Genomic DNA, 24,786 nt, shown 5'->3' with positions numbered 1-24,786 from the left:
GAAACCTCTACGTTGGCTAACGTTGCAATCGGCTCTCTGTCCCACTTCTGTAGATTCGCTTGCTGCAGAGGCTGAAGGGCAGGGCGAGCTCGAGAGTAAGGAAAGACTCGTCCTGCCCTTTCTGTTTGTTCTGCCTAGGTAACAGATGCATCGCCTAAGTTCCTGTCTGAAAATCTCAGGCGTGCCCCGTAACTGCCTGTAGCCCATAGCAACCCCCACGGTCTGTACCCGCCGGGGCCATGTTAACCAATCGGCCCGTGCCAACCGTAGAGCTGGGCTTGCGTGGACACGCCCTATCAAGGTAAAGTTGTGCCTGGGCTCGGGGCCCCGGTCTTCAGAGAGCCAGCTCTGCTGGGACCGCCGGCGCCCTAAACCTGAGTCCTCCAGCTCTCCGAGGCTGCTTGGTATCTCGCTGGTCTGGTTATTCTGCAACATCCGAAGTCCCTTGCACCCAACGCTGAGCAAGGAGAGTCTAGTTTTCACCTGAACAGAGTTTCCCTTTTTTAACCTCTACGACCGTGGCGTTGCGGGGGCCCGTGGGACAGCCCCCCTTGCGATGCGCCACGTGACCTCTACCGCTAAGCGCACGGCACACACGCATGTGCGGTAGGTGCGCGTGGTGGTGTGTTCCCTACCCGCCTCACGCCCGTTCGATCCGTTAGTAGAACTAACGTGACATACTTACACGGCACGAAAAAGGAGAAAATACGACGACGACAAGAAAGTTGATTTTCACGTGAAAACAAACTCTACAGCTCTGAAGAGACTGAAATGATGACTCGCTTTAAAAGCCGTCAAACCGCGTGAGTGTGCGGCGCCTGGGAGTCGCGGAACCATGCGAGAGGACAAACCGCGGTGCCGGCGGCCCCTGCTCCTCCTCGGTCTTCAGGGAGAAAGCTGGCTCGCCGAGGCGTTTTATGCCAGAAGGACCACGCGAGGCGCTGGCCGGTAGACCCGCCTTAAACGGACGAGGGGAAGCAACGCGGCAAGCGCGCCTTGCGAAATGAACGTTCGCTGACGGTTTATACGTTACAGCGCGGAAGGGGCACGTGTGCTACGTTTTTAAATGATCTACCGCCTTACCGTGTTTTTTGATTAACGACCGATACTTTTCACGATGGTTCAGCAACACTGGGTGAAATACTTCTGCACCAGTGAGAATATAAAATAGTTTCAAGTCGAAAGGCCATTCGAATTTCTGGTGCTCGCAGGATATTTCTAGATGAACGTGCTTTACTACACGGGGAACCGGTTATGTTCCCAATGAGCTGGCTCTCGGCTCCCTGCGGAGACAGAAAGCCCTTTGTCTGGGCTGCGTGGGCGGCACTGATATTCCCACCTGGACCGGGGAGACGAGACTCCTCTGTAGGAACATGATCACTAAGATTCATCTAGGCCACTCGCGTCCAGAGCGACAGTGGCCGGCTGCTTGCTGGCACCGGGGACATTCGTCTTCTGTCACTGCGGCGCGGGGAAGGTGCAGTCCGCAGCAGGAAATGGTCTGTAACGCGTCCCGTGTGGGTTCTAAAATCCTTCACGCATTCTGCAATAACGGAGCTGGGCACGCACTGGCCTTGTGGAGACCAGAGGCTAACTGTGATGACGTAGGAAGAATCTGGTTCTCACAGTGTTCGCTGCTCCCAGATTTCCTGGGCACAGCTGTCTATTCTGTACCTCTGAGCAAAACAGGGAAAGGACCGTGAGCCGCCTGCCCCAGGTGGGTCACAGCTGGGACCTGAAACGTCCCTTATCCTCGAGTGCTTTCTGGGTCCCTGCTCTGTTGTCCTTAAGGGCTGGAGGGGGAGGAAGACAAGTGCAAGAAAGAGAACAGGAGCACAGGCTTCCAGAAATCTCTAAACCGAACCAGAACATCAGAACGAATGGCACGGAGCTGCCCAAGCATCGTGGACCTCGGAAACGAGAGAAGGGGGAGTGGGCGAGGTGCCTGCGAGCAGACCCCGAGTGCGGTGCCGCCCCTAAGCTGAGGGCCCGGGCGCGGGGACCCCGAGAGCAGGACGGCAGGAGGATGCAGGGCGGGGGCCCCGGACACGGGTCCTCTCCAGAGGCCTCCGCTTCCTGGCCACAGGGCCAGCCCCCCTCCCGGACTCTTCCCAGGCCACCCGGCCACTGTGTGGGTGTGGGGCAGGAGCTGGCAGAGGGCTATTTTGAGAGACTAGAGGCTATTTTGATGGCTAATAGGGTTTGTTGAAGCTTAAAAGACAAGATCCATCTAGAAATGTTCACAGAAGGGTGATTTCACATGAGTTATTTAAGGCGCCGTCTCCTTTTAGACTCGCCTGGCTGGGAGGCGTCTCCTGGGCTTTCCGTAGGCGGGAGGCGGCCACGGACTCCGTCTGGGCCCTAGCGTCTCACAGGGGAAGGGGTGGCGGCGGGAGGACCCCGCGGACGGCATGTGGAGATGGGTGGACCCTGACCTCTGCCTCCTCCCTCGGCACCTCCTTGCTCATGGGCTCGCTTCGCACTTTGGTGAGAAAACGGGAAGAAGCCGCAGGGTCGATTTTCATCCCCCCTCCCGCACGGCCACACCGCGCCGCCGTCTGGACCGTCCCGCACGGCCACACCGCGCCGCCGTCTGGACCGTCCCGCACGGCCACACCGCGCCGACGTCTGGACCGTCCCGCACGGCTACACCGCGCCGCCGTCTGGACCCATGCTCCGCCTTCTCTCCTGCCACCACGGAGCCACCGTCCTCACCCAGGCCGGCCCTTCCCCCTGGCCCTGTCCCCTCCAGACCGCAGGGCTGCCACCTGCCTCGGCCGGCCCGCCCAGCCCGGCGACCGTCCACTGTGGCTCGTCTCCCCGAGCGGCTGTGGGGCCGAGGGGACGCGGGACCCTCACTGCATCGCGATGTGCACCGAGTGTCTAACTCAGACAAAGGAAAGGTGCGTGAACCCCAAGGAAAAACCCCGTGAGGAGCCTCCGACGGCACGGAGTGTGGCGGCGACGGGGTCGGACGCGCCGGCAAGGGCCGCGCAGAGGTCAGGCGGGGAAGGGCACGGCCCACCCTACGGCCGTCATTCATGGAGTGCGGCATAAGGGCTCCCCGAGCAATCTTTTTTAAAAGAGCATTTTCTGCAAATACAGATTGCCAGAGTGTGGGAACTGGCAACCGAGAGCTCAGTGCCGGTTTCATTGCCTTGTCAAGGATTTCCAGAAAACTGGGCACAGTGGCAGCGGCCCCTTCATCTCTGTGTGCGTTTGACAACGAGGGCTCTTAAGCCCCCCGTCTGCGTGTGGCTCCGCGCTGCGGGCCAGGTTGACCCTCTGCACGCGGGGAGAAGAGCCGCACTCGGACAGCCCAGCTTTGGAGCAGAAACTGGTGTTCCAGTTCACCAAGGAGATGGACCCAGAAATCAAAGGGAATTATCTAAAGGAGTGAAGACCGGGGTAAGGTAAAGTTTAGCAATGAGGCAGAACGGGATGCGCTTGTCTGAAAGAGATGCAGTCACGTGCCAAAACCCTCCCGATCGGCTGTGAAGACGTCGTCCGGCTGCCGACCAGGCTCGCTGCGCCGAGTCAGAGAGTCCGGAGGCTCCCCACCACGCCCCCCACCACGCCCGAAGCACCAGTGACCACGCCCGTGAAAGCTCCCCTCCGGGAGAAGCACGATCCAAGAAAATGAAGGCGTGGAGAAGGAGCGCACCCGCGAGACGCCCAGGCCACAGGACGGCGTGGCGTCCCCTTCGTCACCGTGACGCCGCGTGGCCTTGGGTGCAAGGCTCGGCCCTCGCTCCCGAACGTCACTCCAGCCGGGACAGCACCAGCCAGGGGACCCGCTTCTCAGCACACGTATCAGAAATCTTCACGAATCAAAGCTCCTCCTCCGGCGTCTAAACACGAGATGCTGGTCTCAGCCACTGCAAGACGTGCCACTAGCTGGGTCACCTGGGGTCACAGCCAGGTGACCCCTCACGGTCGGTCCCGCTTGTGGCTGACCTGAGGCTGACCTGAAGCTTCCAGATCTTTCTTCTTCCTCACGCCCCGAGCTCTGAACAGCTCACAGCCCTGGAGGCCTCACCGGGCTCCGAGTCCGGGCACACTGCCTGCTGCCTGGGCAGAGGGCGGGTGGCCAGCGGACCCCACCACCTTGCTGGGACACGACGCTCCTCCACTAGAAGACACTCCTGCAGCCCCAGGGGGCCGGGTCACTCTTCCTCCCTGAAGATTTTTGGCTGTGACCCCCGCAACTACCCAGGTCTTAAAATGAACAGGTTCCAGCCATAATGGAGATTTTTTTCTTTCTCCAAAGCTGCACAGATTGAGAAGACAAAAGGTGCCACCCACCCAGCGATGAGCCCACAGCCTCCAGCACCTTTGGGTCCCACCTTCCTGACCCGGCCCCACAGCTGAGGAGATCGATCTGAGAATTTGAGGTTTTCTGGCTCTTGCAGGAAACCCCACTCGGTGTTTCTTCCTGACAACGGCGCGTCGGGAAAGGCCGTGAGCACAGTTACAGAGAAGGAGAGACGGAGGGGGCTCCTCCGCCCACGAGCCTCCGAATCCCGAGCAGCCCACGGAGGGGACACAATGGCACCAAGTCAGGCGACGTGGGGAAAAGATCGTCTCTGCCCCGAAAAACTGACGGCATGCTGGGAAAAGCGGCCGGCGCGCCAAAGCCGCCCACGCGGTCGGACGGCTACCGAGGGGGGTGGCTAACGCTCACGCTCGCAGTGTTAGCATCTGACACTACCCGCCCCTTCCTGGGACGCGGTGACGGTGACACGGGGCCCGGAGCGCGGCGCGCGGCGTCTCCCGTGCAGCGGCGTGGGAAGAGCCTTCCGGTGCGTTCCTGTTCTGAGCCATTAGAATTCACTGAACTGCAAAGACCAAGCTGTCAGAGTCCGTTTTCTTCCTAAATCCACCAAACTGTAGAATAACACGAAACATTTCACTTTACAATATAATTTGTATCTTCAATTTCCTCGCGGCCCGGGGAATCTGACAGGCACAGTATTAAGTGAGAGCTCTCCTCTGGTCTCACTGGAGAGGTCGAGCAGGGGGCGGCGAGCTCCAGCGGACAGCGGGCTGCCCGCGGCTCACGCCCGCACTTGGAGACCGCCCCGGGGCTCATCGCGGGTCTCCCTCGGACGTCTCTGTGGCAAATGTAGCATGAGCATCGTTTAAGGAAATTCACTAGCTAATGAGTCTTCAAGCAAACAAGAGGTATCATCAACGCCTTGTGTATCTATAACTGAAATTCTTTCTTTGTGGACCCAAACATGACAAGGGTAAACGTACTTTATTTCTGGGAAGAACTGCTACAATCGTATGTCACGCACTTTGTGGGTAGACTTTGTAATAAAGACCACTTCCCACGGATGAGAATTAATTAAGTCAGACAGCACCACTGGGCACTGAGCGGCCATGGAGCTGAAGAGTGACTTCCCCACTGCGGCCCCCAAGAGCCATGTACGAATCTGCAGACTTCCACAGAAACATTGCAAGTGACACATAAAGTATCCAATGTGAGTAAAAACGCACAGAAGCTGTTATGATCCTGGCAACATTCCGCTGCTACGGAGAAGTTACATTAAACGTTACCGTCATTTCCTTATAGATCTGCAAATGTCTCACGTATGCAAATTCTTTAAAAATTAAGCATTCCACGGTCAGGCTTCCCTGAAGATGGAGACAAAATATTATTCAACTCGATTTCTGATTCCTTCTCTAGAAAATAGCAGGAGATTGATAAATAACAGTGTGATTCCCTGTTCAGTCTTTGAGATGGTGTCATTTCAAAAAATGCATTTCATGGAGCTTCCATATGGGAGAAACGCCACGCCCACCTACCTGGACGGTCACCACGCTTGCGATGGCCGACTCGCCAGCAGGAAGTCAACGCATTTCTATCTGGACAGTCTTCTTTTCCCCTCTTTTAATTTTTCAGTTACAGTTGATGCACGACATTATATTAGATTCAGGTGTACAACACAGTGACTAGACATTTACATAACTTACTAAGTGATCACCACGATAAGTCTAGTATCTAACTGTAAAAGTTTTCAAAGATTTTTTAAAAAGAGATTTTTTTTCAAATAAAAAAATTTAATGTCAAACAATAAAAACCCCTATTAAGAGTGGGGGGGGAGAGGGGAGAAGCCTCTACAGGCGGCAGGACGTCGGCTGCAGGACATCGGCAGCCCCCGTACCTGAAACGAGGTTTAAGGATCAACGGACAAAGACGGAGCACGTATGTGCAGCAGAACATCACTCAGCCGTGAGGAACAAGACAATCCTGCCACTTGCGGCCACATGGGTAAAGCCTGAGGGCATCGCGCCAGGTGAAATAAGACAGATGAAGACAAACACGGTCTGATCTAAAAACGAAAACAAAAAAACCCAACTCCCGCAGGAGGGATGCTTGCTACTGTTTCCCGCACGCATCCTGTTCGCCAGGCACTGGCAGGGAAGGGCGGCCCCGGAACCCAAACTCACGTAGGTGTGACTCCAGAGTCCACCTAGCTCCTGTCACCACGGGCGCCTGAGCCACGCCCACAGGCGCCCGAGCCACGCCCACAGGCGCCCGAGCCACGCCCACGGGGACCTGCTGGAAGCTGGAGCCCCTGGCAGGGCGTCTTGGGGGAAACTAGCTCCAGCCCCCAGGCACTGCCCTGTTACGCGAAGGCTCGGCCCGGGCGTCTTCCGGGGATGGCTGCTGATATCTGAGGGACAGGCGGCTGGGAAACGTGGACAGAGAAGAGGGTCACCGCAACGAATCGCATGTATTTCTAGTAACGACTTAGCATCGCTGAGACTCAGTGCTTTTACCCATAACGTGGGGGTACTACTGACATCGGCGGTAGGGGGCTCTCCTAGACACGGAGAGATGATCACCCCTGGGTTCCACCCACTAGATGACAGTGGCCCTAGCTGTGACAATGAAAGTGTGTCTGGGCACTGCCAAGTGTCCTCTAGGGGGCAAAGTCGCCCCTGGTTGAGGACTGAAGACAACGCGGGGACCCAGCCTTCAGGTGACACCAGGTGACACCTCGCCTTCCGCTCGCGACTTCAAACACAAGCAGGACGCCGGAGGGTCTCACGCTTCTTGGCTCCCTTCCAGCCCCAGAATCGCCAGGGGTGAAAGTTTCGGGCAGAAGGATCTGGGGAATGACGTGAACTTAATAAAATGTGCTTCATCTGTGTTGATTTGCATCTAAGAGATGTTTCCCGCATCGCACGGAGGGGCCCGTGGCTCCGTCCCTTACAGAGTGAAGTACGTCCTTCAGCGTCAAGTGCCACAGGGCGGCGTCCTCAGCACCAGCCCGTGCGAGGCCCGCGGCGACCCTGAGAATTCTTAAACAGACTTTGCCCTTTCGAAGTGTTCCCTTAAAGAAGCTTCTCGAACGGGAACCCTGGCTGAGAGCCCTTCATCACTGCTTTCCTTTGAGAGTCCTCTGATTTTTCATCTCTAAATTAGGTAAAGAGGCAATTTGAATAAGCCCCGACTGCATAAAAGGCCGATGCTACGTGCAATAAACCAGGTAAAATAACCCAGGGATGATTTGATTTAATTTTAAGCCATGCTTGACTGTCGCACCGAGAGCAGACGCATGCATGCCAGAGCACCGTATGGAGAACATGAAGGTGATTTCATGAAGACGACATACGGGGTAAGCAGAATGCCACGTGGCGGCCCAGCCCCGGGCATGCGGCTGCTAGGGGGTCCCACGGGGCGGCCGTATCTCCATTACCACAACGGCGCCATTTCGAGGGCCGAGCCGCCATCTGCCTTGGAACCCCCATCCTTCAAGATGGCCCACTCAGCCCCGAGGAGGACGCTGGTCATTCTGCGAGAGACCGGCCAGAAACGTGCTCAGATGCGGCCAGGTGGGCCCAACCGGGCAGGCAGGCCTGTGCCTCGGTGCTCGCCAGCCGGGGCCCCAGCCGCCAAAGGGCGCAGGCTGGGACAGTCCCCTGGGAGAGGGCTGGGGTTCAAAGGGCAAGACGACTAAGCCTGTGAGCTGCGAGAACGGCGGGCATGGTGTCCTCCAGGGGGGTTTTCATTCCGGAATGTTTCCGTCACACTGGCTTTGAATTTCTGTTGCGTCACTCAAAAACAGCGTTTATTTTCTCTTCCTTTCGGTCCTCGCGAGCGTATTGCAACGGCGTTTCCATCGACAGCTGCTGTGCGCTGCTTCCGGGGGAAACTGGGCCTGAGATGCGCTTAAAATCTTCCAGCCATTGCTTAAGCAAACCTCAAAAGGAAGCTAGTAAATTTTACAAAATAAAGCAAAAGTAACAACCTCCACTAAAACCCCAGGCTTCAGAGAAAAGAGAAAAAGATGTTGAGAAGAAAAATAAAGTGTCTCTGGGGCCCGAAATGCTTTGCATCTGTGTTTCCAATGTGCGCCGGGATCTCGGCTCACGCCTGCGACAAGTCTCCTCAGCATGACGCTGAGCTGGAAAGAAACGGCTCGGTCCTCCCAGACCCGATGGCCATCGGGCTGCAGCTGGTGGTCTTGGTCCCTGAGGCAGGTCCCAAGCGAGGGGCGACTCCTGCCTCCCTATCTCCCATCCTAAAGCAAATGGCGCATCTTCTGCTCCAAGCCCGAGGCACAGAGCTGCCAAGGCTTTGCAAGTTCCTCCACAGCAACGGAACCAAATGGCGCAGAACCTGACGCCAGCCTGACCCCGAACCCGCTCACTGAGCATCGCCACAACTTATCCCTAACGCACCTGGTACCTCACAGGCGGAGTCCCTTTCAGAGGCTGCAGGCCCTTTCCTGTACTGACTATGTGCCGAATTACTGTTGGCAGAAACATCCATAAGCTCGCCATCCTGGGCTCTGACACGTCTAACGGGTGTTGCTTGTTGGGGGAAACGTGTGGTACTGACAAGAAATCACTACATTAAAAAAAAAAAAATGCATGGAAAATTCACCAGACGAAAGGAGCCACGTGCGTTTATGAGTGTGTAAACACATGTTACGCACATGAGGTTGGTGCAAACGCGCCACACTGCGTCGATGGGTCGAGGAGAACACCTCCCGGATCTCAGGGGAGAGGCGGGACTGGAAGAGAAACAAGACGAGGCCGTCGTCGGGAGATCGGGATGCGGACTGGACAGCCAGCGCCCCGGCTGTTCCCACGTGGCCCTGAGCCGAGCAAGGAGCACCGCCTCGATGCGTGGAGCAAATACAACAGGATCTCACGCATTCTGAGCTGGGACGAAGTTTCGGAGTTTGGAAGGACAAATGTACGGTTAACTTGACTCCAGATAAAGCAAAACCAGACAATAGATTTGATTGGCAGTTTCCGATATTTAAACCATCAACAGCTTGGACAAGACTCGACTGGGCGGGCTTGCAAAATCCATAACATTCGCTAAGCTAATCTTCCAGACGGTCCGCTTACGGCCAACCTCCGTTACGGCCAACATCTCGTAACGTTGTAAGCATTTCAAAATCAAAATAATAGTCTCTTCCATTATCTGTGACTAGAATCTTGAGTTCTCAACCGATTCCTTAACTGCGATATTCTGTTGCTCGATGCGTCATATGTAAGGACCCATGTCATAAAGCGGCAGTCTCCCTTGACAAACCGCAAGGATCTTTTTTGTCATTTAGTGAGAATTCAACGACCCATTGCATTTTCCTCTTTTGCTGTTTTCCAAGCAGCTTCGAGTCTTTTGGCCTTTAGAAAGCTCCGCGTCTTCTCTGTGATGGTTTTCCGTGTTCTACTTTACATTCATGACTTGTGAATCCTTACTGATAAAACACACCAAGTCCTGTAAGAAAGCGTGAAGGGCTTAAACCGCAAATTATAAACACAATCTTCAGGCCCCAGCCTAACGGGGAAGGAAGCGAGAAGTCCGAGACCCGCCACCTGCGCTGACGGACGGAACACCTGGACGTGACTGACAGCCCAAGTCGCCAATGACGGCAGCTCTGAGGAGTAAGGGCGTCGGTTTCATTTACTTTTCATCCTGAGAGAGGAAGACGCAGACAAGAAGGCCTATGAGAGTCTGCATCTGGGTGGCTGAACATTTTGAAATTCCGCTGCAAGTCTGAAGAGTTCATGAAGGAATGTGGGAAAGGTTTTGTTCCATTTTCTGCAGTCTGTATGAACTAGAAAGTCTAATTCTGAAAATCTGAACATTCTACTCAGTACGCCCCGTCTTCCACTGCAGGAATGCCTTCTTCGTGAAATAAACACTTAATGACCAACGCTTTCTTCAGGCTGGAAAAGGAATCCGCCATCAAACCATCGGCTTGCTCCCCGCCCCGTCACCCCGATGCCTTGAGATTCTAGTCAGGGACAACGAGGGCACACACACCCTCCTGGGACGCATTCGAGCCCTGAGACGAGAAGAGAAACATAGCAAGTCAAAGGGACGGCCACGTTCCTGTGACAACCAGAGGGAACTAACCGTGTGACAGCCACAGCATGACTCTTGAACATCAGACTGCCCGACACGCGCCGCAAAGTGAACATCTGAAAAACGCAGCTAACGTGAGGTGGAGCATGGTGCCGGCCCTCGTACGCTCACAGCGCGGGGCTGGGCGTCTAGTGCAACCTGCGGACTTAAGTGGGCACAGCGTTCGCCTCCCTCTGGGAAGATTAGAAAGCACTTCTGCATGCTAACGCACAAGCACACTTCCACCGCATCTGAACTGTGCTTATCTGAAATGTCATCTAGCCATCTGGCACCCTCAGATCCGCGAGCAGAGCTCTAATGTCAGGCCATCGCCAATCAGCCACCGGCATGAACAGAGCAGCCAAGTGACGATGACCTTTGGGATTCTTATTATACCCGATAACTTTGATTCTTGATTTACGAGTTGTTGCGCCGTCTTTAATTACACTTTACAAGCCCCGTGCGCTGAGGAATGGTGATTTGCAGAGACAAAGCTGAACGAGCATGCAAACATTTAGGAGACCACAGAGGCGGATCCCGTCGATTTCTAAGCCGCGGGTGGTGAAACTGCACGTCCAGCTGTGCCATTAAAACTTAAACACAGACTCCAGAAGCTTCTGGGCATCACTGCTCATCCCACGGAGGCGCGGGCGTCTCTGATGCGTGCGGGGCGGAGGGGCGCGCAAGGCTGGCAACTTCTGAGACATCAAGCTAGCGACGTACGGGCAAAAAAAGGCAAATAGATAGCGACGTAGAAACAAGGTGGTATATCTACGCTGTGTCTAAAGAAAATTATTTTATTGCAACATTAACAAGATTTTGTCCTTCCCAACGCTCGGGGGGCCCCATAGAGCTTGGCACCCCTCCATCACGCAACTTCCAACGGGGAAGAAAGCTGAGCCGGAGCTCCGACTTCCAAACCTAAGCCTCACTCAGGAAAAGAGCACGTCTGTGGGCGACGGCTCCGAGGACACTCGGGCGAGCAAAACAACGCTGTCTTTGGGAGACGGGAGACGTGCTCGAGACCGGGGGCGAGGTGGCGGGCGCTCAGGGCGTGGGCTCCTGGTGGGGGGCCCGACGCCAGTACCGCCCCCCCTTCCCGGCTGCGCGTCTCTCCGCCGGTCACCGCGCTTTTATGCCTCGACTTCCCCATTGGTGAAGTGGACGTGAAAACGGCAGCTATCTCGGGGTGCTGCAGAGGGCGTTAACTGCCCCTCCTCGACGGGCGGGCCGCTGACCTCGGCGGCACCCCTGGGAGTCAGACGATTGATTCCAGGGGTGGAGCGCACCTGGCCTTTGCAGCCGTGGGGGTGCCGAGACGCGGCCACTGCAGAGCAGGTCGAGTCCACGTGTGGGGCCGCGAGGCAGGGGACGAGTCCGCCCCGATGACCTCCCCACCTCCACCCCAGGGGCCTGCGCCGCTGGCCCGATGCGGCCGCGCCCGCGAGTCCTGCCGAGCGAAGCGACGACGTCCATGGTGTGTTCAGGGACCCTGCACGTCTATCTGCTTAGCCCCGTTACGATGCAGATGCCTCGAGTTACTTCACCGCGAGGCAGCATTGATGGCTCTGTCATTTTTGGCGTTAGCACGTAGCAGAGTTTGCGTCTACATTCAGATGCAGGGCAATGCACTGATTGCCATTTATTTATCTGTTTTGCTATGTGAGGAACAGACATTAAAAACCCGAACACTACAGCTTTTCAGAGTAATTTTTAAATTGCCACTCACAAAAGTTAATCCTGACAGAGAGAAGGGGAATTCTAGTGCTTTGCTTTAAGGCCCGCACCTTATGGATGGGGATTCTGATGACAAGAGAGCCATGTGAGTGATCTAAGTCACTGGGCACGTGGAAATGCAGGACGCCGAGGCTGGACCCTGCTCTGTCCTCGGGCCACGGAAGGAGGATTCAGCCACAGCAACGTATGACCTAAGATGGACCACACTCACTCACACTTAACCCTACAAGTGGCCTGCTCAGAACACTGTGGCTTCTGGCGCACAAAGCCGGTTTCACCCCCGCTGTCCCAGGGGATAGTACCCAGGAAAGGCGAAGAAAAAGGCCCTTGCTGCTAAGGGTTTGTCCACAGGGCAGACAAAAGGCATCAAGGAGAGGTAAAGACATGAGAGAACATGCAAATTAAACCCACAATGAGACACACTACGGATCAGCAAAATGGCTAAAATAAAAAACAGTGAAAACAGCAAATGCTGGCGAAGATGTGGCGAGACTGGTCATTCTTACATAGTTAGTGGGAGCATGCAGTGGCACTGCCCTAATTGGAAAGTTTCTTATAAAACTGAACATGCAATTACCGTACACATCAACATTTGCATCCCTGGGCATTCGTGCCAAAGAAATGAAGACTCACGTCCACACACAAAGCTATACGCCAATGTTCACAACAGCTTTGTCTATAATAGGCCCAAACTGGAAAGCGTCCAGATGTCCCTCAACAGGAAAATGGTTGAAACATCTGTGCTACTTCCACAGCATGGAACTCTACTCAGCGATGAAAAGGAACACGTCATTAGCATGACCACACAACCGAAAATCCAGGCATTCGGCAGAGTGAAAACGAGCCAGTCACCGCAGAGGGTGACATACTGCATAATATATAATGTTTCCCAATGACGACATTCTAGAAATGAAGAAGAAATCAGTGGTTGCCAGGGATTGGGGGGGCTGGGGGTGGAGGGGAGCGGAGGGTGTGTGACAAACAGGCAACGAGAGGGACCCTGCGGTGATGGGAATGTCCAGGGTCTTGACCCCGACGGCGGGTTCAAGTACAGATGGGAAAGTCTGAGTAATGTGCATGAAATGTATCCACAATCGACCTCGTTTCATTGGCTGTGGTTTGGTGCTACAGTTTTGCAATATGTTACCACTGAGCCAATCTGGGTACAATGTATATAACCTCTGTCTGTGTTGCTTCCTACAACAAGGCTGCTGCTGAATCTACAATTATCTCCATAACAACTGCAATAAGAAACAAGGGAGAAAAAAAGAGGTAAACAGAAATTTCTTCTAGAAATCAGATGTGGTTGAAAACCTTACAGTCGCTGTTGGTGTTTACAGAAAATGCAAAAACCCAAGGGCTGGAAAGTTAACCAACAGCCCTTATGGGGAGATGACCAGCAAGGCACATGTTTAATATTTAATAAGTAGAAAGAAATGCTGCTGATTTTTTAAAAGCCAAAACATGTGAAATGCAAACACCCTTCAAAAACCTAGCACAGAGAGCTGAGAATTGCTTTGCCTAATAAACACGTGGTTAAAATTAGATGGCAAATTGATGCTGAACAGTCCCCCTCTGCCCTTGACAAAGGCTAAAGGTGGCTCACGGTGGGTTTTGTTTTTCTCCAGGTGGCAGAGCTCAAGCTCTTAGCCCCAGAGCCTGGGGCTGGCATGCAGACATCACCGAATCAGCAACTGCATCCGGGCAAACAGCCACGTGCATCACAGGAGGGGGAGCCCGTGTACTCTGGGGGAGCACTCCCGCAGAACCAGGCGACAGCACTGTTCCCACCGGGCGCGGATGGGGTGCCGCGCACAGGCGCGATTCTCCCCGTACTCACTTATTCTGCATCATGTTCATTATGACCCAGTCGGAAGGGTAGACGTTCTTCCCAATGAGGTTCTTAAACATGATGAATGTTTCCATCAGGAAATCCTGAAACGAAAACCGAAAGTTAGAACGGCCCACCCAGAACGAGGTGACGCTCAGCCCCACCCTGGGGTAATCAGATTCCAGGTGGCTGACTGACAACACCCCGACAGGGAACAGGCCCTGCTTCAGGGCTGCGTGTGACTTCGCTCCCCAGGATCTGCTCGGAACGAGTCCCCGGCAAGTCTGTCTAGCAGTCACAAGGACTCAGGTCCCCAGAGGTCGCAAGTACGCGCTCACATGTGAGGAGCGTAAGTCAGGTGATTACTGGTATTTATTGCTGATGCTATTTCTTAAATTTACCCTGAACCCATTTTTCGCCACGAACAGGGCCCGTCCGGGTGAATACGGGATTTTCCCATCCACTCCTTTTCCTTCTGTGATTCAGCAGACAAAGGGCTCCAAGGGGAACGCACGCTGGACCACCTCGCACAGGGGCTCGGGGTGGGGGGGGGGGGACCGCTGGACAGGGGCGGGGTGCCAGCGCCTCGCTTACGCCTACGCTGCCCGGCGGGGGCCCCGCCCTTCGCGGTCACCCTGCGGCCCCACCAGCTTCCGCGCGGACGGGACCCAGCCTGGCCTCGCCAAGGGGCGTCCGCTTCCTCGCGGCTCCATCCCTTGCCTGCCAGAATCCCCAGGGTTTCGGGACTCTGGCAGCCTGGCAGCTGATGTGAGCTAACCTGGGGTAAGGACTGGTTACCCCGAAAAGCGCCGGCCCCAGCAGGCCACAGTCCTAAGTGGGCGCTTCCTGCAGGGAGGCGCACGCCGGATCGGACCGCGGCCGCAAGCTGAGGGTCCGAGCTCAGAGACGCCCTCTGCAGCCTTGACCACGACGTCAGACCCTCGCCCACGAATGCGGGCTCGGGGACCTGGGCACGCCCAAGAGGAAACTCAGCCCCGCGTCCCCTGAACTCGGCCCCACATCCCCCAAACTCTTCAGCCCTGTGTTCCCCGAACTCGGCCCCGCGTCCCCCAAACTCTTTAGCTCCATGTCCCCCGAACTCGGCCCCGCGTCCCCCGAACTCGGCTGCCACAGGCTCCGGCCACCAGGCCTTGACAGCAGCCATGTCCTGGGCGCCCGCCTGACACAAGGGACGGCTTCTCCCCCTAGTTTACGGAAATTCATATTTCACTACTTAAGTTTCCCCACTTCGTGAAGAGTTTCACGTTTTAACGACCAGGTTGTGCGTTTTGCCGGCGGAGTGCGGTAATTTAGCCACACCTCTATCTGCATGAAGTTGCTCGCTTTCTTGCTGATCACTCCTCAAAGCCTAATAATTGAGATCTAGGGTCTGGTTTTTATTATTCTGGAAGAGAAGCATATTTCCCCAACTGCCTTTTTTTTTTCTTTCTAGGAAGCACAGCCCCATGCTTCATTAGTATGGCTCAGCTGCTAAATTTTGGTACTTTGCTGATCAAACGAAACGCTGCATGTTGTGGGAGACGAGGTTGTGCAAGGCTTCCTTGTCGTCTGCAGAACTCCTGAGCCCGGCGGTGGCCCCACCGTCGCGCTGGCCTAGAACGGCTCATGTTCTAGAACAGACCGTGACGCTGGCATTTCCAAGGCAACGAGGGGAGATGGAGGACTCACAGGATATTTTGTGAAAATTTCATCTTTTAATGCCCATCCATTCCTGTTGCGTCTCTTAGTTTGATTACTGACCAGACGTCCCACGACGTGGGCGGCTCTCATGATAGCGACCGGTGTGTTCCATGGGGCAAACCTGGTCAAAAAGCCGCCTGCTTCTGCCCACGCCTCCCCCAGCCGCCTGAATGGCGGTCATCTTCTCTCACCTGATCTGCCCGAGGGGGACCCTCGCCCGCCCGCCTATGTCCACTCGTGTCTCTCTTGGTCCCACACACCACTCAGAGTGATCTTTTCAAATGGCACAGCCGATCACGGCACCCACAACTCCCCAGTCTCCCACTTGACCCGTGACCTCAGTGGTTCCTCAATGTTCTTAAAGACAAAGCGCCTTCACTCTTACAGGCAGGAAATCACTATTCCCTTATGCCAAAGAAACATCTGTTTTACACAAGGACACACAACAGATGCCGAACTCCTCAGATGGAGGGGGTGGAATCACTGTCAGCTTCCTGTGGCGGCCAAAGCGCCGCTCAGGGATGGCATGACGACCGCGAAGGGGCACGCGGCTTCACGCCGGCGCGGTCGGCTGTCGCCCCCTTTAACCCGGGCGAGAAAACTCGCCGCCGGCATCCGCGGGGGTCAGCGTGGAGTCCCCAGCCGCCCAACAGACACAGCGGGGACCACGCCACGCCGGCGCTGAAGCTCTCTGGTGAAAGGATGGACTTGAGACAGAGTTTCCGGTTCGCAGGGCAGACCGAGGGACGGAGAAACAGCTCGGGAGACGTTAGGAGGCGGCAGTCTACAATTCCAGAGCGGGGGTCGGTCTGCAAAACTGTTGGCCACCGGACCCGGTCCGGTCTGGCCACGTTACAAGGACCTTCCCTTCGCCGCACAGACGGCCTGGGTGAGCTGGAGGGACGCCCCGCATCGCCTGCCTTTTCTCCATTCTGCGTGGATCTAAGGACCTCGGAAACGGAGCCTGTGTCACCAGACACCAGACCTCAGGTCGACGTCTAATCAGAAACTCTGCCAGCAAGGAGGGCGTCGGGCCGTGACAGAGTCGGCATCTGGACACTAACGCCCTCTGCTACGAGTGGGCCGCGTGAGCCCACCACACTGTCACTGAGGACCTCCAGAGGCTTGTCTGGAGGATGCCGATGAACTCCCGTAGTCAGAGCTAACTAATAACGAAGCACAACTTAAGGCCCCAAATGCCCTCAGGCTCCTGCCATTGAAAGTCGACCAGTACGTGAACGGGAGTTTGCGGGCGACTCCTCCGGGAAGCCCTGAACGTTCAGCGCGCCTGACGCACAGGAGGGGAAGCCGGGCCCAGCGCAGCAAAGGGCGCCCTCTGGGTTCGCGCCCTGGGGCGCGTGTGCGCATCAGGGCCCTGTCGTCTGCCCTCAGTGAGGCCTCCCACGTGGCTTTGCAAATCACCTGGAGGCAATTCTGCACGCAAAATCATGTTTACAATGAAAACGTTCACATTGGCATCTGCTCTGAAAGTCTGGCCCTGAAACACAGGTATGTGAAAGGGTCAAGGTTAAACTCACCACGACATCGGTCCTCATTTTCCCAAAAGTCTTGATCAGATGGGCATAATGACAATCTTCCATTTGTCGCAGAATGGCGGTCATGCAAGCCACAAAGTTGCCCTGTGAATGAATCAAAAGATGCAATCAGATCGGCAGGGACGAAGGCTCCCGGAAAAGCAGGTGTCAACCAGGGGCCTGCGATGGAAACTCGTCAGGGAGAAGCCACGGCGCGGGGGCAGGGGCCCCCCAGCTCTGCCACCCCTGGCTGAGCAGAATAAGACGACCAGTCGCCTCCAACCTCGCGACCTTTTCTTCTGTTTTCTGTATTTCCTTCCCTCCAACTGCCTAACATGAATGCTTCCTGACACATGGTTACACGGGCTGGAAACACAAGCTTTAAATATTTTTGCATGAAATAGGCAAAAATTACAGACGGGATTGAAATCACACCACGACGTCTGTGCTGTCTGGAAGGCTGGTGCCCTTATTACTGGGCAAAATGCGTGAGCTGCCACCCCCCGGGGCCTCGGCGAACAGGCCTTTATTTCTCAAAACTCGGCCCGTGTCCCCCTTGGCCAATTTGGAGGCAATCAGCACCGACTCCACAGTGAATTATGGGCCAATTCTCCTCCGCGAGAAGGATGTGGAGGAACGCGGGCTCATCAGCATGTAAAGAGGGAGCGATGGGGGTTTCTCACGGCAGACAGAGCCGGGGGGGGGGGAGAGGACGAGGAAAAGGAACCGGCAGGCGAAAGCAAGCAGGGGCCAGAGCAGTCAGCAGATGGAGGCGGCCAGCATGCGCGTGTCTGCGTGTGCGGGCATGTGTGGGCATGTGCGTGTGTGGGTCTGTGTGTGTGTGCAGGCGTGTGCGTGTGTGTCTGCATGTGCGAGTCTGTGTGTGCAGGTCTGTGCCTCTGTGTGTCTGCGTGTGTGTCTGTGCGTATGTGTGTCTGTGTGTGGGTCTACCCGTGTGACTGCGTGAGTCTGCGTGTCTATGTGTGCGTGTGCGTGTGTGGTCTGTGTGTGCGAGTCTGTGTGTGCAGGTCTGTGCCTCTGTGTGTCTGCGTGTGGGTCTGTGTGTGTGTGTGTGTCTGTGTGTGGGTCTACCCGTGTGACTGCGTGTGAGTCTGCGTCTCTATGCATGTGGGTGCGTGTCTGTGCGTGTGGTCTGTGTGTGCACACAAAGGCGTGTGGTGAGTGGGCAGGCAGCTAAGTGGTCCAGCTGCCGCAGATGACAGTGTTTCACCTGCGGGGTTCGTGGCTGTCAATATCTTAAAAGCTTTCCTTGCTCTTAAATATTTTTCACTAAATTAATGACATTTTAATAAACATAGAACATGTATTTTCTCCCATTAAATTAGTGCAAGTCTGATAAAATTATAAGATGAGACCAACTTTCAGACGCGTTCCCAGTTTCGCCCTGTTAAACAAGTTCCCAAGTTGCGTTCAAACGAACTCTACTTTTGCAAGCAATATATTTAAATGCCTAAACTGTCTTCAGCATTAATCTGAAATGCGCGCTCCACGGTGAGATGCTGAGGCCCAGTATTGTTCTCATTCTTGTTCTATCTGCGGGACGCACATGCTTCCAAACGCGTCCTCAGAGGATGCCTTACGTAAACTGAACAGATACAATGATGATGATATGGTATCTTTCCATTTGCCCAGAAATGTAAATTATTTGTGAACGATGATAATTACTGAGATTTAGATTCCGAGTTGGTGTTCGAAGAAAGAGCTCAATAATGCTTGTTTTCCAGTGGAGAGATGATTTGCGAAAGAGCAAAATGTCTATTCATGAACGTGAACTTTTGAAACAGTAAACACTTGGCCTCCCGTCGATTTCCAGAGAAGCCACCTCTGCGCCTTCCGTACACTACGAGGCACCATCTTTGGGGTCACGGTCTGCATCCTGTTTCGTGCTGATCGATTTCAGGGCGTCGAGGGCTGTGCTGAGGCCATTAGAACCGCGGTCGCAGTTCAATCACACTGCTGATCCTCTCCCGAGACCCTTTCGTCGGCAATGGCCCTGAGCTGAGACGTGTTCCCACCCGAACGAACACACCGCAAAACGGGTGTGAACCCAGCACTGCTGGCCACGAGGCGGCGCTCGGTAGCTAAGCTCATTTGTGTCCCCTCTTATCCAGACACGCATTTTAATTCTTTTCTTTTTTTCTGAGAAATCTGAGGCCCCTGCTGATGGCCAGCGAGGCCTGCATGGGCCAAGGCGCAGCCAGCAGAGGCTCACGTAAATTCTCAGACAGTCCTGAGAGTTTAAACAACAGCGACGTACGATTAGAATCGCCTAAATCGCAAAGCCAGCAACCCAGCGATGCGCTCAACTCGAAACATCAAGCTCAGAGTAGAAAGGCGAGACCCCAGAGCAGTCTTGAGCGTGCCGAGGGCAGAGCACAGAGCGAGGTTCGCGAGAAAAGTCAGGGCGTCAGGAGCCTGGCCAGGCCCTCTGACGGGGACGTGGACTCGACGCAGGGGGCGGGCTGCCAGGAACGCGCAAAACGCGGGCAGGGCGAAGGCTGGGGGGAGCGACGTGGAGCAGACAATGGAAACCGACGGACGACGGGGCGATTTCATACAGCGGGTCCCGGGAAGAGCGATGTGGCCGGCCAGGAAGCCTTCTCTTCGGATGAAAAGGCCACGGAGAAGGCACCTAAGTGGCCTCTCAGCAAGAATGGGGGCCGCCTGGAGCAGGCCCGAGGCAGGGACGGAGGCAGGCCATCCCCGCGAGTGGGGCCCGAAGGCCCGGCGGGGCACGTGTGCTCATCGCTGAGCCCAAGGGACCGGCCCGGGAGTAACGTGCACTGTTCACTCTTCCCTTCCTCGGAGGAAGCAAATTTTCCAGGTTCAGCTTTTTTCTAAGCTGACGCTTTGGACCTCACTAGGAAAGAGGCAGCAAGCCTGTCAGAATCCACGGAAATGGACCCCGTTTCCTGTGGAACGGAGTTCCGTCCCTGGCGAGCCGGCATTTTCGGAGGACGGAGGATGCGATGGTGGCGCCGTGCAGCCTCGCCGCTCACACGAGGCCCGGGAGCCCGGCGCAGAGGGCGGGGGAGCTTCTGGGGCAGGCAGCGCGGGTCTTTGTGAAAGCTGTTATCTGAAACCAGTTTGACGCTAGAAACAGAAAAAGGGATAACTGAAAATAAAATTTTTATTCTGCAGAGTCAGAAGGAAAATTACCATTCTATGCTTTTCAAATGATTTATTTGAAATGCATTTAGAAGTCCTACAAAAGCGTTTGTTTGAAATGATAGGGAGATCGGTGGCTGGGTCGGAGGTGGCTGCACAGAACTCCTCCCGGAATCCGAGCCTGGGGACCAAGTTCCAGCCCCAGCAGCTGAGTAAAAATGAGTAAATAAATAAAAATAAGTCATATTCCTTACGACTTCAAAGCAATGCAAAATAGGGACAGCGGAGGCAGGCTGCAGTTGCAGGAAATTTAAAATTCAGGACATAGAATGCTTAATAAACAAAAAATGTGAACATCATTAGTAATCAAAGATGAAAATGATATATCATTATTTGCTTGCCAAAATAGCAAAGAAGTATTTAAGTGCTGATAATGTTAGCAAGGGGGCCGGGGATGAGAACCCTTACACGCCGCTGGTGGGAGCGTAAATTGCTGTAACCTTTTTAAAAAGTCATTTAGCAATAGGTTTGAAAAGTCTTGGGGAGAAATACTCATCCCCTTGGTAATTCCAACAACCCACTTAAGGAAGTCATTCAGAACAGGGAACATCGCACCCAGCGCCGTCCACTGCACCCTGAAAACGCCCAAGTTCGACAGCAAGAAACTGCGAAAGAAACAGGGCGTTTTGTAAGACTGCAGGACGATATGCTGGACGTCGATGTGGTGTGAACCTTGGGTAAACAGGAAAGATAAGTATGTCCCAAATATCACGCTGGAAATACATGGGACACATCCACATGTAAAACTGTGTGCGTTGTTTATCTGAAGTTCAAATGGAACTGAGTGTCCTATGTTCGTATTTGCTAAACCGGGCAACCATTCCACAGGGTTATAAGGAACTGTCACGTGACCATTAAAACGCTGAACATCAACCGCGTGGATATGAAATGTTTAAACAAGGCGAGACGATGCCGGAAGAACAAAACAGGATAATTACATACACGTATTTTGTCAATATAAAGAATAGAGCACAGGAAAAAATAAATAAAAAGAAGAAACAACCAGAAGAAAGGACACCGGACAGACAGTCATCAGAGGTGGGAGAGGGGCCCAGGTTACTTTCCCGAAGCGGAAGTATGTTAACATCTTAAAAGGTCCTGAGGGGGAAGAACCTCACCTGGAAGCAGAGACCAACCCTCCCTGCTTCTGAGGCCCTCGCTCCCTACTCCCTTATCCCCAAAGATACCATTCACGGGGCTCCGCGGTCTGGGGGCACCTGGTGACCACTGTGTGTGAGCCCTGGCCTGGGCTGGCCTCTGGGCCCGCCTAGAGCCACCCTTCATGTCCCGGCCTGAGATCTGTGTGGGTCCCCCATGCACCAGGCAGATGAACAGGTAGAGCGGAGACCACGAAGGATGGAGGACAGGTAAGACAGAACGGGCAGAACCGAGGTCGGGAGGAACTGAGGATCCGCAGGATGGAGCTCCAGGGTGAGGCGGGGTGCATTCTGCAGCAGGCACGCGAACCGGAGATGTCACCGTGGGACACAGAGACTAAGCGTTAAGGGCGGGACAGATTTTGGGGAACGAGAATGTAGGGTGAGCCCTTCTCCTGTTGAACAGTGCATGGCAGCTCTCCCCAGCCGAAGGCCTAAGAGCCAGAATTAGAAGGAAAAATGAATTAGAAGGAAAAATCCCACGGAACTTAATCCGGAGTCCCGGGGGGGGGGGAAGAGGGGGGCTGTGACAGTGAGCCCCATTCACATAACGAAGGCAGGCTGAGCCATGTGACTGGAATGTCAGGCGTGAAATCGTTCCGGGTAGCGCATCACCCAGAGGAGGCTTCTCCTGTGACCTGAGCTGACACTTTAAGAGGCACCCATGTCCTCTCTCCGGCCACGGGGCAGAAACTTTCACCCTCTTCCAAGCGCTCTACCGGCCGAGGGGTTTGGGACCCCGGTCTAGGGGGCGGGCACTGGGTCTGAGTAAAATAAAGCTGCTCCTTGATTCGGGGATGAGCTCCACGCCGCCAGTGGGGATTTATTTAAAGATTTTAAACAGGTTTTCGCCACGGAGAGGATTGTCATTTATATGGGTAAACGTCAAGTATATTGATGAAAACAAACCGACCTCATAACCATCATTAGAAGTAAAGAAGGAGTAATCCTCCGGTGACATTTTCAATATATATTGCTAAATGACACCAGGCGAGAACTGTTGTCGAGGTGGGAAGATGGATGACTCGGTGAACTCTGAACGGCTTTCATTTTGGGGGGCATTCAAGCCAAAGCAGCAGCACGGTGATAGCCCAGGCACAGGGCCAGGGCGCGTAACGGAAGGTCGGGCCTGCCACGGACGAGGCCGCTGAGACTTGGGGTGGCCCCGCGTGCGGGGAGGTCCCTGGTGCAGACAGGACGGAAGCCCGAGAGCGCACGAGGCTTTCTGCTTTCGAGAGGGAAAGCCAGCGGTGGCCCGTTTGGGGGTTCCACTGCCGTACTTGGCAAACATGTTTCTTCTGGGGTTAATTCAATCACTGATCAAGCGCATCAGATACAATAGAAGGACGGAATCGGGTTCCATGGTTACAAGTGAGGTTCTTGGAAAAATGAATATTCATTCACGCTGTCTGAACTCACTATGCGTTTTCCCAGAAAAATAGTTCATAGTAAAACTCACAATTGTGCTTGGTTTTGTTTTTTCGTTGTTGTTGTTTTTTAAAGAAAAATACAGTCCCATTATGCCTTTATGCAATATGGGGTTAATTTTTACTCATTTAGTTTCCAAAATATTGTGATTCCTTATTTTATAAAGGACAATAAAATGAAGATGGTTTGTAAAAATAAACGAGATGAAATTAAAATCAGCATGGTTGATCAACCACACTAATGTTATCTATTAGCCATTTTCAAGAACCGGCAACAAAATTAAACCTAAAATTTAAATTGAGTGCTTGGCTGAATTCATAGAATACTGGTATTTTATAACGTTGCAGATACTATGGGGAAAGAAATCTAATTTTAAGAACAAAATCAATTTCAATTTTTACAGTGGCAGCAATTGTATGAAGACATTTACAGGCCAAATATGCCTAAAGGGCACATCTGGATCTTATGTTATCTATAACAATTACTTGCTACTTAATCAGTGTAATAAATTATACACGTATTCACATTTGTTATGAGGATAAAAATAAAATACAATCAAATTTTATATACACAATTCTACTTTATGGGATAATGAGGAATATGTACTTTATATGAAACTTCTTAATATAATTCACTTGTTGCTAACACAAGCCAGAGTAAAGCAAACAATTTTATATTTATTTTATTCTCAACTCAGTAAATCAGATAACATTAGAGCCTTAGGGAGTTTAGAATTTTCAGTCTTCTTCCATGGTCTACAGGCCTTAACTGTTGCATTTTTCAACATTTTTGTACCTAAACATTTAAACACTTTTAAATATACTGTAACAGAACTGAATGATTTAGTCTTGATAAAATTTTATCATTGAAGGAAGAATCAATATGCCTACATACTTTTGATTTAAATTGACTTCTGTCCATAAAAGACATTATCACCATCATCGTTACAGACTAATGAAACTCTTTATTGAATAAAATGAAATTCCTCCTCGTGAATCATAAAAGGCTCCTGTCCTCAATATTATTTATATTGGTTGAATGAGTTGGTAAGGAGGAAGCTACGTCACACACCGTGTGTTAAAAAAAATTAATGAATCATAAAGAAGATATTTTGAAATATGAGATTACTGTATAATAGAAACAGGGATAACCTCAATTACGAGATATTGTTTCTTAGGAAATGTTTATTTACACATAGACATATGCATCTGCCGTGAGCGTATATGATGTGCTCGACCGGTGCCCATCACGAAGCATCACCCGTAGCTTGTCTGCTTTTGACTCATAAGGCAGCGAACTGCTTGTGGTGCCAACTGCCTTGGTGTTTACCTCCACGTCTTCGGTAGGGTCACTCGATCTGGGGGTGCCCAAGAGAAACTCTGCAGAGCGATGCACCTGTCTGGCAGGTGTGCAAGGGAAAATCTAGCGCGCACGAAGCACGCCCCACTGATGCCCCGCGCCCATCCCGTCTGCACCTCCCGACAGCCCCGAGGAAACCAAAGGCCCCGGAGACTCTGAGGAAACGGGGCCACTTGGAACGCACTAGAATAAGCTGAGGGGATACGGCCAAAGCGATGAGAAGACTCGAAACGGTGCACGGTTTTGACGAGTACGATACCCGACACATTTCCAGCCGGTGGGCACTGCGTCGGATGCATGGAGCTCCTGGAGGTAGGTCAGGCAGGTGACTAAACCAGCCCCTCCCGGCAGCAAGCCCAGGGAGTCTGGGACACGGATCACTCCCAGGCCAACGGCACCAAGTCGGAAGGACACGAGAGGATGCCTGAGGGCCCCCCGGCCACGTGTGGGGCCGCCGGGACAATCCGCGTA

The 24,786-nt window shown here is 53.7% G+C and overlaps 1 protein-coding gene across 3 annotated transcripts in view; it reads right to left on the bottom strand.

Annotated features, from left to right (window-relative positions):
* The window catches only part of DOCK1 (dedicator of cytokinesis 1), a 326,782-nt gene that overhangs the window by 81,070 nt on the left and 220,926 nt on the right, over positions 1–24,786 (bottom strand). For all 3 annotated transcript variants that reach the window (XM_036222878.1, XM_036222880.1, XM_036222881.1), the window contains 2 exons: positions 17,186–17,287; positions 13,956–14,050 (listed from right to left, as the gene is read on the bottom strand). In XM_036222878.1, the coding sequence (XP_036078771.1) occupies positions 13,956–14,050; positions 17,186–17,287 (197 nt within the window). The remainder of the gene's footprint in view (positions 1–13,955; positions 14,051–17,185; positions 17,288–24,786) is intronic.

Source organism: Rousettus aegyptiacus, unplaced genomic scaffold, assembly GCF_014176215.1.
Source record: "Rousettus aegyptiacus isolate mRouAeg1 unplaced genomic scaffold, mRouAeg1.p scaffold_m13_p_6, whole genome shotgun sequence".
Classification (NCBI taxonomy): Eukaryota; Metazoa; Chordata; class Mammalia; order Chiroptera; family Pteropodidae; genus Rousettus; species Rousettus aegyptiacus.
This window is presented reverse-complemented; position numbering and strand designations above follow the sequence as displayed.